This window comes from Magallana gigas, chromosome 6 (genome assembly GCF_963853765.1).
Source record: "Magallana gigas chromosome 6, xbMagGiga1.1, whole genome shotgun sequence".
In the NCBI taxonomy this organism is placed as follows: Eukaryota; Metazoa; Mollusca; class Bivalvia; order Ostreida; family Ostreidae; genus Magallana; species Magallana gigas.
The window spans coordinates 7,347,910-7,364,524 of record NC_088858.1 but is presented as its reverse complement, the minus strand read 5'-3'; the positions used below and the strand labels follow the sequence as shown (position 1 = coordinate 7,364,524).

The window sequence follows — 16,615 nt, the reverse complement described above, 5'->3', positions numbered from 1 at the left end:
ATCTTTTTTGTTTCTGTGGGAGCGCTAACGTTATATAGTAATATTCATGTACATGTATTTGACTGTATTACTAATGCTCTTAACCTTTGACATATTGCCATTTTTCCTGCCTTACCCAATTACATAATGATTTGTTCGTCATTGTATAACTACGGGGAAATCTTGATGGGCGTTTAAAAAATTTACCGCCACATTATCAAATCTATTATTAGATTGAAAAGTCACATGACCGTATGGTTCCCGTGTAGCGTTTGAATGAATGAACAGCATAAACACACAAGGACTTGACACGAGTGGTCGGTTGACAAACTGTGTACAGGAATCACTATGGATTTTAGGAAAATAGCAGAGGGGGTTGCAGACAGGCTACAGAAATATTACAAAACGGCAGAAGGCTGGACATCCGCAAAGAAATCGGTGAGTTTCCTTGCACGTGTATAGTACCCTCTGTATAGTGTTTGTACAGAACAATAACGGTGTACGTTGTGACCAAGTCGATAGTTTAAAAGTATTGCTCAACGCGGTATGAACAATTAGCAAATGGGCAATCTAGGTTTTTATTGTATTGTTTTGTGTAGTGATTAGTTCGGTCGTTAATTTCAATTTCATGAAGTGTAGCGGAAAACCGCAATTAATACATAACGTGAGTCTGTACCTTCACGTGGGCCCTGATAAATGGGAACTTCGAGGGCAGTGGTAAGCAAATATTTACATGATTAATTTATGCAAATTTAAAGACCAGACCTTGAACATTTGAGCAGCTACACCTGGTTGTCTTAATCACTCTGATTAAACTACCTTAAACTGTCTGGGGTGCGCGGCAGGTGATAGGCATCATAGATCAAATGGTCAGGAAGCTCCAAGGAAGAGGTGGCAGGTACATTCCAAAATCCTAGTCCTGTTGATAAATTGTTCACCATGAGCAAAAAAGAAATAAAAAAATAGGAAATGCAGCTCTCCATATCGCTCTGTAGCCCCCCCCCCCCCCCCCCCCCCCAACAGATTTATGAGCTTTAGAATGATAACCTTATAAATGATGAAAGCCGCTATGTCAGGGGGTAGGGAATCCTGGTACAAATAGCTGTAAGCACATAGTTGGAGTGACCCTGAGTCCTTAAAGATTGCCTTGATCTTTACTCCAATCTTAAAAAAGAACAACATTATATTTGTACATGTACATATTACAGGTACATGCTGCTTACAGATGCACATGGATAATCTTCACCTGTCTCTTTATATGATAGATCAGACACATCTATATCAAAATGTTACACTACTTACAATTGAAATCATGTACACTGTAATTTAATTTTATATGGTTTGATAAACAAGTTGTTTATCGCCAATTTTCATGAAATTTCAGTAAATGAATTTGTAAACTACAACCACTGATTCTCTTTTTAATTAAAGTACATTAATTGCCCAGAACATGTTTGTTATTGATAATAATATGTATCCTGTTTTCTTTCTTTTTAGAAAAATTTTGAAATTTCCTACAGACAATCAGAAGAATTTTCTGGGCACTTGTAAGTACAGCATTTTGATTTTTTTTACTCACTGCAAGCTTAAACATTTCTCTGCAGCCATTATTTCCACAAAATGTTTGTAGATCTGGCACTTTGCATGTGGTCTCTCAGTAAGGGTCTGGGTTTAAATATTTTCCAGTACATTTTTGGGGGTGTGCAACAACTCTCTTCAATGTTTTCTTTGTGACAACAGAAACTCCCTTGATTTGAAGCATAAATATGGTGTTTTAATGTGAAACCTACAGGAAATACCTGCACTAAGGTGCCATGTACCTCTGTTAGACTGGTCTTTAATTTTCCAGTAACTGTCAATTTTAATTGACAGGTGAGATAGACACTATAAACATGTGAATTGAGATTTTACAAGATGAAACTTTTTAAACTTCATTCTGATTGGAAGAAATACACTATCAGCTTCTCTCTAATGATTTCTGCAATGTGTTGGTTCATTTCAAATGTTCATCTTCTTAATGAAGCATGACATCTCTGCTCAGCAACAATTCAAATTTTAATTCCGAACCAGCAGGAGTATTCCAAGACTTAATTAAGTGCAAGACTCATGTGCCCTTCTCATTTAGAACTGTTGAAATTCTGCTTAGATGAAATTATCACCGTGGAGTACTGTTGAGTTCAGTAAATTATTACTTGTATTAGATCATCATCACATGTAACATATGACAGTAATACATCAATATATGTAGCTATGAGGCTGTAAAGTGAGGCTCGAGATGAGATTAAAAATGTGAGCAAGATAAAAATAAAAGAAATACCATCACTTGTTCTTAATTGGCATTGCATTACGTAGAGTATCTACCTCTGCAAACCCACTAATTCTCCCCGGGGTCCCATATCATAGCTTACATGTATTGCATCGTCATTGATGACATTTTGGGAAGAGATAAGTAAATTAACTTCCCGGAGGAGGCTAATAAAAATAGTGTCTACCTAATCAGACAATTGATAACGTGCTAAGCAAAACAGAAATTAATTCTATAAAGAATGAAATAAAGTGCACCAGTTCATCAAATTTTTGTTAAGCAGTTATTATTTAGTTTATATAAAGTTCAAACTGAAACTGTTTTTTGCTTCGAAACCATGTATTTTTCATTTCGCTGTGCACTTATATTCACAACAAACTCTTGTATGATCTTACAAAAAGAAGCTTTATGCCCAAGAACTTTGTGAGGCTAATTTAAAGATTGTGATCATAAGTAATGGAGGAAAGAGGTGTTAAAACAATTAATCTCTTGTTTAAGCCCAAACAGCCAAAGAACAAGTCATGGCAAGATGCTTTAGATTAGACCAAATTTTTTATATCAAAACCACAGACTCAGCATGAAAGGAACAACTGTGGAGAAGAAATGGTCAGGTGCTTGTTTCATGCAGTCAGATTTTATCACACCAACTGCAGCATGGAAATGTTCTTCTCATGGATAAAACATTGGTTGGTTGTAAATGGAGAGAGAGAGAGAGAGAGAGAGAGAGAGAGAGAGAGAGAGAGAGAGAGAGGTTAGGTTGTTTAACTGGTACCAGTACGTGTATTTGTTTTGAGAAATGCTCGACTCCAAGATAAAATAAATTACCTGTACACATCCATTGTTGTGCCTCAGAAGTCCTATGTAAAAACATTGTATTGAACTTTAAAATATTAACTTAATGATTTGGAGTGGGTTGAAAGCTCTTGCCAGATTCTTTTCACTCTTTGAAATTCCAAGATGATCGAGCCCATGTCGATAAAAAAAACTTCAGATAAACTGTCAATAAAAATCACATGAAAAGCTGGCATTTTTTCTTCAGAGCATATTACAATTGACTGAGTGCTACAATGTTGAGAAATGCACATGACCCAGGCAGAAAACCAGCATGACTCTGTGCAGCATCTCTTACTAAATTCAAGATCAGGCATCTTGAGAGGAAGCATTAATTCCCTATCAATGAAAATGAATGCATGCTCTGCCTTGTCAGTATTGTGCAGGCTGATTTAATATTGAGCCATGTCTTATGTAGCCAGGTATTCAATTAAGTATATTATACAACTCTGTGTTGATTTTAAGACTTCATCAGTTTTTCCTGCTGGCATGCAGGAATAGAATAAATCTTTTATATAAAGCCATTTTCAATGTGTCTTGTGCTCTATTTACTAACTTTACAGTACACCTTGACATTTCTTCAGAATTTGTGGCAACTTCCACTGCACTTGCTCTCTCATTGTAGAGAGAGAATTTGATATCTCATTCAGAGCATTTTGTACAAATATTTAGAATGCCTTTGAGTGGTACACACAAAGCCCTGCAGCCCTTAGTCTGACCATGAATTGGAGCTCTCTTTCACATTCCTAAGATTCTGTCTTGACTTCTGCGCTAACTGTGGCTTATACGGTTTTGAATAATGCTAAAGTGACAAAATTATGATTGTGTAATGGACTCGCACTCTTCAGAAACTTGAGAAAGAGGATTAGATTAATGGGAATGATATATGTTTTTCATGAATTTAAGCATTTTTATAAATCATATTACTAGACCTTTACTCCCTTAACTCTTTGTGTGGTTAATCACTATTTTAAACTTTTAAGTGTCTCATAATTAATTAAAGAAAGGATTCGGGGATAGGAGCTTGCATGACTTTCGTCTAGTTGTTTTATTCTTATGAATCAATGTAATATCTTTTTAGTCATACAGCACTGATATTGGCAATGACGGCATCAAAATAGTAAATTTTCTCAGCTTTATCCAATTTGAATCTGTAATGCTGATACAGCATAAACTCGTGATACAAATATTTATCATGTATATAGGGCTTATTTATGAGAAATAGATATTTAAACAGTAAGTATCAAGACACAGTTTATTTTGACCTTGAAGTAAAGTGAGAGCCTGTCCTGAAATGGCTGGTCACTGTGAGGTCACCCATTAATAGGCTTCGCTGCTGATCTCCCTGTACACTGTAGGTGTTGGCAGTGTCTGGCAGGTGTTAATACAGGTATTACAGGATGACCAAGGTAGCCGTGTCAGTCAGTACATAGATCAGGAGTACCTGCTGACACCGTATAGGTAGATATACAATGTACAGTGCATGTGGGGAGATTTTTTTATTTGGTTAGGTCTGTAAATATTTCGATCCTGGGATTTTGTCTGGCATGATTAAGTAAAAACTGGGCAATCATGTTACATAACATTGCAGAATCCAGGAAACCTCCCATGACTTTGGGTGAAATATACTTAATAACTCTCATCCTTGTTAATTCTGTGTAAGGTTTTTTTTTTAAAATAATTTTTGTGAAGTAAAAACAAAATTGGGTTAGGTTAGGAATTTCAACTGTATGCATTTTATTAATCATTATTTTTTATCAAAACTGATTCTGTTGGTTGAGAATATATTCATAAAAAGGATTGGAAAAGATTTGTGGTTTCATTCAGCAACTGGCTTAATTTATTATTTTGACTTATTGCATGTAAAACTGAGATGTATGTTACTAATTTATTAGCATATTAAGCATTTAATTTTATCACATGTTTGCAACAATAAGCATTGCAATAGTATTAACTCATTTCATAATTATTTGATGAGATAACATCAAATAGATTTTTACTGTTACACATTTCTATTAAAACTCGCAACTTGTGCAATAAAAACCATATACACCTACCACTACTCATAATGAGAGATCAGATATATTTACTTCGATCATGGATTTTTTTCATATTTAACTTTCAACTGGAATGAAATCAATTATTAAAAAGTACCGATACACAAACAATGTATGTGGTACCTACGGTACCTCAGTTTGCATTTTCCTTACATGGGTAATGCCCACCTTTGAAGAACCATTACTAAGTATACAGTTACCATAAAATGAAAGGTTTTAAACAGTCATTGAATTATCTGTCATATTAATGTTCTTGTACTGAATGACATGGTGTCTGTGTGCGAAAGTTCGGAAGTGGACCAAGTTAAACCAATTGAAAAAGAGGTACGCCACACAAACACTTGATGAACAGATAACAGTTTTATAACGTTCATACAGAAAACTTCATGGCATTTAAAATGTTTGATTTTGGATGGGATTTTACAAGTTTTACCAGTCACTCATGAAGCTAACAAAAAGATCATCCTTAGGTGCATTTATAGTCTTAAATTTTCAATTAATTTAAATTTCCCTTTAGTTGTGCTATAATTTTATATCTTTGCAATGAAATTTGATTTATAGAGTTTAAGAATATTATTGGTGCAAATCTATGCACCTCATCAAGGGTTAACTTTCCGATGATTTTGCTGGCTGCAAAATTGGACCCAGTTACTTGTACTCAATATGTTTTATTTTAGAACATAGCCTCAGTTTAATTGAGTACACTTTTACTCCAGAATCTGCCTAATTTACCTTAAATTAAAGCTCTCTCCTTGACTGTAATTAAATGTAGTAATAATTACTTGGGACCATCTTGTGATTCAGAAATCAGCAGCACGTGCTTTGGATGATTATCCCATTTACTGGGGGTGGGGGGTATCCAGACAGCAGACAGTTCTTTGGAGATTTCGGAAGGTTAAATTCTAATCATTCCGACAGGTGCAGTTTGATTACTGCAAGTCAATGTCTGCATTGGCTAAGAATTTTTTTTAGATTTTAACCTTATAAACTCCTGGTAATGTAAAATTAATGTTACAGTAAGAGGCAAGTAAGTTCATTGTTAGAATGAACATTTGTTAATTAAAAACGGAACTTCTGTATTTTATTTTACCCCATGTCAGATTAGATTTAGGGTACAACTAAATTTTCTCTAAATTGTAGAACATGGGTTTTTAATATTTCATTTTTTCACCATGAGGTCGGAATTCTGTTCAGTTCTGGTTATGATTTGAGAGATGTTTACATTAACCACGATGATATCATCACTCACTTCCAAAATAGATAAAGAACATCATATGAGTAAATTCAGATAAATTCCAAGAAGTGATAATATGAATCAGAAGCTTTCAGTGATAGTATTGTTATATATAATAAAAGGTGTGCCAAGAGACTTTTGAAAGAATTTCAAATTTTGAGTCATGTGGAAACATTATTTCCTTTAAATAGGTTTAACCTAAAGGGACTTGTATTCCTATTGTTTGAAATAATTATGATTTGTGCAGTAGACCATTTTGGTTATCTAATTGTCATCATTCAGACTGAGTGATTTCCTTCCGGTAATGTGTGTATAAAGTGCCCTGATAATTCCTGTCTTTGAAGTTTTCCGATATTAATGTGCTAGATATCAAAAGATAATGAAATAAACTGTCAATGATAAAATAATGGGTGATATAATGAAATGGGCAATGATCAATGTTTACCGATAATTGAGATGCATGACCTTGAAAAATATTTTCTGTTTAATAAATTAGAAAATTGAAATGAAAAAGTGTCATAAGTTCATATAAACTTTGAAATTGATATGTTATTAAAATTTGTCAAAGAAATCAATTATATTTACTGATCATTACTGTACAGTAAAACCTGTCTTTAAGGAAGGAGTCTTTTCTGGTTTTCGACTTGTCAAACGTAAATTTGATTAATTGTTCATTAAATCAAGATGAAAGGAAATTAAAATAGTATATTTTTCTTTCTTTTTTACTATCATACAACTTGGCATAGAAAAATGTAATCAATGTTTAGAATGGAACTAGGACTATATTTTTGGCGTAGGAAAATATCACATGTTGCGCAATTCAGAATTGCTGCAGATTATATATATATAATGAGTCTGTTTTAGCATTTTAAAAACAATAACAATAATGTTGTATTTTTTTTACTAATGTGAACTAATAATATGATACTTGGGTTTCAGAATGTGTTTTTGAAATATTATTTGCCTATCAAATAACATTTTTATAAGCTTTTTAAAGCGCCCATTCTATACATTGATTTTTGTGAAAAAATCACTAAAATCGGGTTTTCTCTCTTATGAAACGGTCAATATATTAGATTTTCTGTCAATTTATATCTTTATATAAAGTCTTCATAATACATAAAAATTAGAAATATTTTGTTATTGGAAGCATAAAAAAATAATCAAAATTTCTTCAAAATTAAAGAAAATTAGAGGAAATGCGGGCTAAGCAATATCAATTTTAGTATAAATATTTATTCCAATTGAGTAGTATAAGCTGATAGACACTCTCATGGTCTATGATTTCATTGAAGATTTGAATCTTCAAATCTTAAACAAATGTCTACAGAACTATAAAGAGCTACACTTATTTTTATCACTCTTTACGTTGAGGAAAAAGGTAGTGACCTTGACCTGACATTTATCCAAAAACAAAAAGGTCAAATTCAATTAAACTGATAGAATCATTCAGTAATATGATCCGTTTGACTGTGCCCAAATTTCATGCATTTCTTATTATAAGAAGTATGTTTGATAATAAAAAGACTCCTTCCTTAATACATATAGGTTCGGAAACAAATTCTTTTCTATTCTAACTACTGGTATTTCGATATTTTACTGGCAAGTAAAATATCAAAATCATTAAAAAAGTCAGGAAAACATAAGGTATTTTGGACTAATCTCTAATTGTGAAGGTTTCAGATTAGTTGACTGTTACTTTGTTAAGTTATATTACCTGTAGATTGGAAACTGTTGTCTTAGATACATGTGCATAAGGACTGGATCTCATTGAAACTTTTTTTTTTCAATCACAGATATAAAGGTGAGGCTATTTACAACTGTCCTCCTAAAACTGTATTTGACTATGTGGAACCCTTACCAGATGGTCCCAGGGCAAAATGGGACACCAACATGAAGAAGATCGAAATCCTAAAGTGGATTGAAACAGTAGGTGAATTCTCTGAGAATTAGGATATGGTGAAACTTTATTTGAATTAAGGTGGAATAACACACCTGGAAAAGGTCAATCAAATTAACAGGGATTTTTTTGATAATATTAAAAGATATACTGATAAATAAAGTGTACAAATGTCAAATAAGCGAAAATTTGCAGTTTGGGGATAAAAAATGAATATCTAAAACAATTATTCCAGTAAGTAACAACAAAAGCCCTTGCAGGATTCGAACTTGGGATGTACGGATCACAAGTCCGACACTTTATCCACTCGGCTATGTAGTAAGTTACATGTTTCAGTCCATAAAATCCTTTTGATAAAACGAAGTGTCATTTCAATCAGCGGTCAACCATTTTGTGATGATGTGTTATTCCACCTTAAAGGACCAAAAAAATAGCAATATTTGTTATTCTAGCATGTGAGAATTTTAGACTTTATTAACCTAATTTAGTGTTCCAAAAATGAGATCTTTTCAAGATTAAAGAAGGCTAAGTATTTATGATACTGTGGAATCATTAAATTTCATGGGGGCCAATTTTTGTGGATTGCTTAAATTTTACAGGTTCATGGGGACGTAATTTCTTGTAATCTCTTAAACCTACAAAAGGAAATATGATTCATTTATTACCCTTATTTATTAATTTGTGGAGGATGTTAACTTGTGAAAGAGAGGTACCCACAAATTCCATGAAAATTGAGCCACCACAAAATCTAATGATTCCACAGCATTTAAGGCAAGTATGATAAATATGAACGATGCATGTTAAGTCATATGATTTAATAGTGCATTTAATTGATATATGATCTGTAGCATTCAAGGGTACCTTTCGTAAGCAAGGCGGATTGAGCTGAGTAATTGACATAACATGCAGTTTCATATTAACAGTATTTATAAGCAATGCTTTGCATCATTTAATGATTATTCAATACACTGACTATTTTGTTTTTTATGTACAGTAACATCTGTTTAATGTTCATAAAGGTAGAATATCTGTAAGAGTGATCATTAGAGGTGAATATATAGATAAAATAACAATAACTTTAAATTTATTGCAATTTAAACAGAGATAAAAACAGCCATGATGGAAAAGTATGGTCTATTTACATTTATATTGTCCAGAATAAGACATTACTACCTCTTATATTGAGTATGCAAGGATGACTTTGTGTATCTAGCTTGTCAAGATGATTGGGTTGAACCAAATTTCCTGTGTTCTTTGAGTGAGAGGCCAACTTACCAGGGGTACACTTATTGTAGGCAGACATGTTTTCCTTTTCTACGACGCATTTTATTAATGTTTTTTTTATCGAGCTAGAGATCAATGCACTTTCTGGGATGACATTGTCTGAATTTGCTGGAATCATTGATTTCTGAGACACTTTTGTTCTGCTATTAGCGTGGGAGTTGGTGAACATTTCTAAACCTTTTATGGCTCTGAGTTATAAAAAAGAGAGGGTAATCTTCATTGGATAAAAAAGAAAAGATTTAATGAAGGCTGTTTAATGCACCAAAATAATGTCAAAATCTCATTGATTCTTGCACAGTCATTGCCGAGAGCGATATCTAGGTTTTCATGACAGAGGGAGATAAACAGAATAATTAATCTGAATGTAACACTTTACGAGGGATCAGCAGACATACGGTATAAATAAGGAAGTACTAGAAACACATTTTTTTCTCCTTCTCAGCATGCAGATGACCTAGTTCTTGGCTCTGCATTTTTAATGCAAAAGCAACAGAAGTGTTTGGAAAGTACAAGAGCAATTATAAAGATTTGTGTCAGTGATGGGGGAGACCAAATCTCTTCATTCCAGACAAGTAGTTGTCTGGGGAACTCCCTGAATCTTGTTTGTACTCTTGTAACAGTTGTTAAAATTTTAGAACACACCAAGAAAGCTAGAGAATATGAAATTCCACAGCATGTATTAACAATACAGTTTGATGTTGTTTTAAATTCCAATCACTCAATGTATATGAATTTCACTCATGCACATGAGTTCGTTAGGCTTCAAACTACAACTGAATGAAGTGGAGGGAGTCTCACTTTATGAGTAATCGAATACAGACTCTTTCTTTAAACTAGATACCAGTACTATATATTTCCAACAAAAAAAACCCATCAATTGCTAGCTCTTATTCAACATGCATGTGCACTTACATAATACCCAATATGAACAGTTGTCTATCTACCAGTATGTACATATCATCATGACATTAAATCATTCATGAATCATGAAGGAGATTAAGCTGCATGGTTTTTTGGCTATGTAAATGGTGCACGAAAGGAATAAGACATGTGGAAAACATGACATCATTAACTCCGTCAATGGATACATTGTAGATTATGAAAAAGCAGCAAACTTTCTTAAGGTGTTACTGAAAGTTTCTGTCTTAGAAAGCTAATCTAAAAGACACCTGCTGTATATCATAGCATGAATGCGTTTATCAGAAATGATATGTTTTTTCTTTTGGTTTCAGCCTGATTTAAGAATCAATCGTGCCTGTACAGCCAGCGCCATGCTTGGTCTGATCTCACCTCGCGACTTTGTGGACCTCATTCTAGTGCGAGAAACCGACGAATGCTTTTCTACCAATGGTAAATAAGTCATATATAACATCAATCTCTAAAATCTTTTTTTGTGAATATTTTCTCTGTTTCATTATATACATTTCTGACTTTGTTTTATAAACATGCTTACATTAGTTTCAGAGAATCTTCACATTTTCTTGAAATACTCGTACATAAGATTATCTTTCATTCACAAAATAATAGGACTTGACTCTCCCCCATAAGTTAATAATAAACTGCATCTTTGGATAATATTCAATCTAGACATTTTATGCAGAAGAATCTAAAAATCTGGAGACTTGGCATGTTGCTGGTTTAATCCTGTGTTCTTATTAAATTAGCTTAGGATGCTAGTATATTTAAGGGGGGGGGGGGGGGAGGGGGTACGATACAACTTAGTAAAATGTTGGGTTATGGAGAATGAAATCTTTTTTGGCTTCACACAAGGCCAATGTAGGTTTAATTATTTTGAAATGGGTTTCAAAATTCAACATTCTGAAATATTGAGATCTGATATACCGTCAAAACTGTTGGGTTATGAATTTTGCCATAAAATGAAGAGCCCTTGAAAAAAAAACATTCTTATCTGTTTTATTAACAGTTACACACGAAGTAATGATTGCCACTGATAAGATTAACTCATAATGATGGATTATTAAATGCAGCATTTTTGCAAAGTTTAGAGGAAAGCAAATGATTACATGTCCAGGATATAGAAACCTTTCTTTGAAATGTGAAATTATCTGATCAGCTGATTGATTTTAATGAGGCAAAATCAATTTCCTTTGTAAAACACTCAAAATGTGTTGCCCTTTAAGGTATTTAAATTGCGGCTAATATTAATATAAGGTCATATTGTGCTGCAAACCCCAGCATAATTGAGTGCCTTTTGTTAAATCATTGAGATACAGTGTACTGAATGTACCTTGAAGCACCACCCTGTCAATAATTCCCCTGATAAATTATCATCTGAATTAGATAGGGATCAGAAACACCCAATCTTATCCGGATAAAATTTCTAAATTAGAGGTGTTAAGTCATACAAAGCTGGTATTTAGAAACAAAAGGCTAAAAATAAACGGATGTAGATTACATTTTACAGATAACTTGTTCCTAGGGGGAACTTAGTCCATTCTGGTAATATCAAACTCTATTATGATCCCAATTTACAGTAAAATGATAACATTGTAAGATAATGGACAATTTTAACTGTCATGACGTACCATATTTGTTCAAGTATGATTATTTTTAGACTGAATAACAGAAAAAAAGTTTCCGAGTCTTTTCTTTATCATTTTAATGGCACTTTTAGATAATGTTGCCAAATTAAAGGGAGAGTAAATATGTGAGCTTGGTTTGTTTTCAGCTATCAGTATTGAATATCCTGAATGTCCAGAGGTCAAAGATCATGTGCGGGGTTGGAACTGGTCATGTGGCATGATCTGTGTCAAATACCCAGAGTAAGTCACATGACTGTACCCAGCATGCCATGCGACTACGGGAATGGCTTGATTTAGACTAACTCCTCACATTCTTTTCTTTTTTCTAACAACCTTTTATTTCTGTCTCAGTATTCCTGCTTATGTACTTGGATTTATCATATGAAGTAATACCTATTGTGTATCCAAACATGTATGTAATGAATATCATGCTCCCAGACAACATCATCTGTAGATTTGTATTTTACCAAGCCCGTTTGAATCATGCAAGTAATTATATGTCTTGTATTGATTTAAAAGCGATAAACACAAAAAGATCAAGGTATAAATACACAAAGTACAATTGATTTAGGAATTTCTCAATGGGCAACACTTAAGATATATGGTCTTCTGAGATTTTCTTCTTTCTTGATCTTGTGTAGCTTTAGAGGCATCTATTTTGTTACTAAGAGCCATTGACCATATGGAATGCTTTGGTTGTGGCTATTGAATTTTCTTAATGTGTGAGAGAACTACCAATAAGCAGCTTGAGTGAGCTTGAAGTGAGCTTGATCAAGTGAGCTTGAGTGAGCACCTGTAGGTGTGGTCAGAGCTTGTTACTTTGAGCTTGTTTTGTAGCATGTAGCGTGGAGCTAGATGAATTTCCCGAAGAGAAGAAGTATGTAAGAGGCTGGAATTATTCCTGTGGAGTGCTAGTTATAAAATTCCCATCGTAAGTAGGTCACACCCACCCTCTATCTATCAAGTCCTTGCTCATTAAGCCATTTTTGTTATTCATTTATATTTACCACAGCCATACCAATTTTGCCATTTTTTACGATAGTATTTTGACACGAGATACTTTTTTATAAATCTATTACAATACATCTTAAAATTTTTTAAGACATTTTCCAACCGTTACTAAACTGTGATCTTCGAATGTGATGTTGAATCCTATACGATATCTAAAGTTGCAAATATAATCCTGAAAGTATATGCAAATACTGTTTGCAAAATATTTACAGAGCAGTGTGTCGTTCCTTTTCCACGGATGAACAATAGCAACCAACGAGTACAATTAATCATAAAATCACTGAAAAATTATGTGTATAATTTATCAGGAGATGTATTCCCTGATACATTAAAGTCGGATTACGAAATAGATTAGGGCGAGGATTAGAACGTTTGCATAATGTTTTGAGACCTATTTCTGAAATGTTAGCTAATCTATGAAACCATTTTCCTTAGCATCTGTATTTCTTTAAGTAGTGCATCGAAAACAATTGTGTCTAATTTCAAAATTAAGAAAACAAGGCAAGTGCTCCAAGTTTTCGCCATCTGCTACAAGATTTATTATGTGTATCTCCGCGGGGGCCTGGGGCTGGATGTGATCAATTGATGAGGGACTGTCTAACCTATATTTACAATGATGAAAACTATCGATTTTGGAACTTGGTATCGCTGGTGAACTGGCGGCACCATGGCATTAATTTATAGCCGCTGGAGTACTAGCCGTTTTCAGTCAGGTCGGCGTTAGAAAAATGTATTCAAATCCAAAAAGCTTGTGTTTGATTTCTTACAGATAGACCCAGAAATTATTCAAAGAAAATTCTGAGATTTCTTTTGGGTGTCGAATCATTTGGAATGCTGATGTTCTTATTAGAAAACTCGGGGGAAATTGCATTCATATCGTTAAAACAACATCCTTTTTACTCACAGAAGGATACATGAAAGCTTCATTTGTTAAACGGAACGCGAAAGATAAAGTTAATATTTCACATCATCCTAGATGCTACAAAAATGTTACAACGAAATGATAGCATAGGCATTAAATTTTGATAACTTTATTTTTGATATTCATCACAGTGCATATGTTTCCACGATAACCGGCATTGCATTACTAGTATATTTCTACGTATCGTTCCCGCCATTAACGATTAACAAGCAGTTCAGGCAGGTCATCGGTAGCATAACGTTGTCCTGTAACCTGCCCTCATTGAATAGTTATATAAAATATTAACACTTCGTCATGGCAATTTTTTTCAGAATATTTATATTTTATTCATTTCATATTTTCCTAAATTTAGGGTTTAGAAAGTCACTATCATTCATACAACCACTGATCAAATTTTAGAGATTGCAGCATATAACATCAATTTAACAGATCGATATTCAAAGTTTAGGAACGATCTCTCTTTCTGGGGAATTCGCTAAAGGTTGATTTTCAGAAACTTTAACTTCATTGTTTACGACAATGTTGTCTTTAAGTACAGGTTACATAAGAATTACAAACCCATTTTGAAACAGCAGTATTACGTTGTTTCATGCCCTACACTACACTGCATTTGATCTGCCTGTTTTTCATCATGATTTTTATGTTGTGTAAATGCTTTAACAGTGATATTTTATTCTTATTGCTTCAATTGGCATGCTGTTTGTAAAGGCATTTTGTTGAAACACTTTTATCTGATATCTTTTAAAGGGTGTAGTTTACAACTGCTAAATGAAATTAAATAGGTTTTTTATTCCGATGTTTTTTAATGTTATTTTCCTTTGAATTTTATGCAGAATGAAATGATTCGGCGTGAAAGTAATAAAACAACAGTCTATACGTTACGTGTTTTAAAATTGAGTTGAGAGATAAAATATTTTTTTTCTTTTTGATCAGTGATTTATATGTTTACATTACTTACAGCGATCCAAACAAGTGTAAATTAGTCAGCTTAATTCAGCCAGACATTAAGGGGATGCTCCCCAAAAACGTGGTGGAATCTGCCATTCCTGGCTCCATGGTGGAATTCTTCACTAAACTGGAGGAGGCACTGAAAAAGGACGGCAAGATATCGAGCTGAAGGACTAGGACTAGGGTCAGAGATGGGTCGGGGGAGGGGACCGTGACATGTTGTGTATAATTGTGTTGTTGCCCGGCCATCTGGGGCCGTGTTGAGGTAATACGTAGTACCTTCTGTTCCGGAGTCAAAAGCGCTATCATTATGAACAAAGTTCTTCATTAACAACGCTTTAATTATGTTGAATATGTTCATGATATGATAGCACCTCGCCCATTACATTTTCGATCCATATCTTGAATTTATTTGTTTTTAATGTATATCTAATGAGTTAAGCCAGATGTCATACCTTTGAAATCGTAAACACAATTTTTATAGTGCTAATTGTTAGATTTAGTATAAAAAGACATATAACAACACTTCTATGAGGCGTGGTCTTTCACTCCTGTAATGAACTTTTATTTTTGGCCCTAACATGGAACACTGGAAAAGCAAAATATTGTCTAATCTTTAAATTTTTGATGTTCTTGTTTCCGAATATTAAAATTACCGAGAAAAAGCTCTTTGGGATTTAAAAAAAAAACCACACAAAAGAAATCAAAGTCTTATATTCATGTAAACAAAGGTCTTATATATATTCCTTGTCGTCTGATGCTTCATCCACCGCAGTTTGAAGTTAAATGATTATTTTATGTATTGTCATAAAAAGTGTAAGTCGTGAGGTGAAGAGGACTTAAATTGTGAACATTTTTCGTATTTTACAAATTAAAAGAATTTTTAAGTATTTATTGTACACAGGTTATTTATTTTGAATATACAATGTATGTAAAACAAATAAATATAGATGTATGTTTACATATTCGTTATGTTTTATGATATAAAATTCTAGTTTCAACAACGCTTGTTCAAGTAAAGAGTAGAGCTGATATAACCATAATTTTGTGGTATTTTAAGCATTTATTTTATTAATTAGCGTTTAAACTGATTGATTAGCTCACAACAGACTTGGCATGCTTTGTGGAAAAATGATTTTTAAAGGGGCATGGTCACGATTTTGGTCAAATTCAATTTTTCCATTTTTTACTATGATTTAGGAATGCATTTCGAATGATCAAATGAAATTTGAGAGTCAGTCGTAGAGTTGTAAAAAGATACAGGACTCACAATTTTTTGTCGTGTAAACAAGGCTCGCACCCTGTTTTTGTTTACATAGGTTCAATATATCAGTTAAAATCTTTTTCAAAGACATTCATTTTAGGTCTAAAACTGGAATTTTTTTAAAAAATTTGTTAAATTCATTTCTTTAATCAATACATTTTTAAAAGTTTTTTTTTTTAATTTTCCATACCTTATTACAATTTTCAACAGTAGTAAAAAATATTGAATATAGCTTCAACAATATTATTACACAAGATATAATGTACATTATACATGCAATCTTTTCCACGCAGACAAGGGATTTGCATACATAGTCCAGTCCATAGTCCATTGAACC

General features: G+C 33.3%; 1 protein-coding gene and 1 long non-coding RNA gene across 3 annotated transcripts; one reads left to right on the top strand and one right to left on the bottom strand.

The window, feature by feature from the left end:
• Nucleotides 1–217: 217 nt before the first annotated feature.
• On the top strand, nt 218–15,975 carry LOC105340832 (stAR-related lipid transfer protein 5). 2 transcript variants are annotated; one of them, XM_011447052.4, is made up of 6 exons: nt 218–417; nt 1,477–1,526; nt 8,203–8,335; nt 10,823–10,940; nt 12,971–13,064; nt 15,027–15,975. In XM_011447052.4, the coding sequence occupies exons 1-6, from the start codon at nt 328–330 to the stop codon at nt 15,181–15,183; spliced, it is 642 nt and encodes a 213-aa protein (XP_011445354.1). In that variant the 5' UTR covers nt 218–327; the 3' UTR covers nt 15,184–15,975. The 2 variants fall into 2 exon arrangements, with proteins under 2 accessions (XP_011445354.1, XP_011445353.1); XM_011447051.4 differs by lacking the exon at nt 12,971–13,064 and adding an exon at nt 12,280–12,373 and having other exon boundaries at nt 221–417.
• Nucleotides 302–1,144, bottom strand: LOC136276223 (uncharacterized). The gene is made up of 2 exons (XR_010714667.1): nt 1,027–1,144; nt 302–898 (listed from the first exon to the last, which is right to left on the bottom strand). It is a non-coding gene; the product is annotated as an uncharacterized lncRNA (long non-coding RNA).
• Nucleotides 15,976–16,615: the final 640 nt, after the last annotated feature.

Coding starts and splice junctions, on each gene's coding strand:
- LOC105340832 (XM_011447052.4), top strand. CDS start 328: ATGGATTTTAGGAAAATAGCAGAGGGGGTTGCAGACAGGCTACAGAAA. Junction 1,527..8,202: donor GAAGAATTTTCTGGGCACTT/GTAAGTACAGCA, acceptor TTTCAATCACAG/ATATAAAGGTGAGGCTATTT. Junction 10,941..12,970: donor CGAATGCTTTTCTACCAATG/GTAAATAAGTCA, acceptor CTTGTTTTGTAG/CATGTAGCGTGGAGCTAGAT.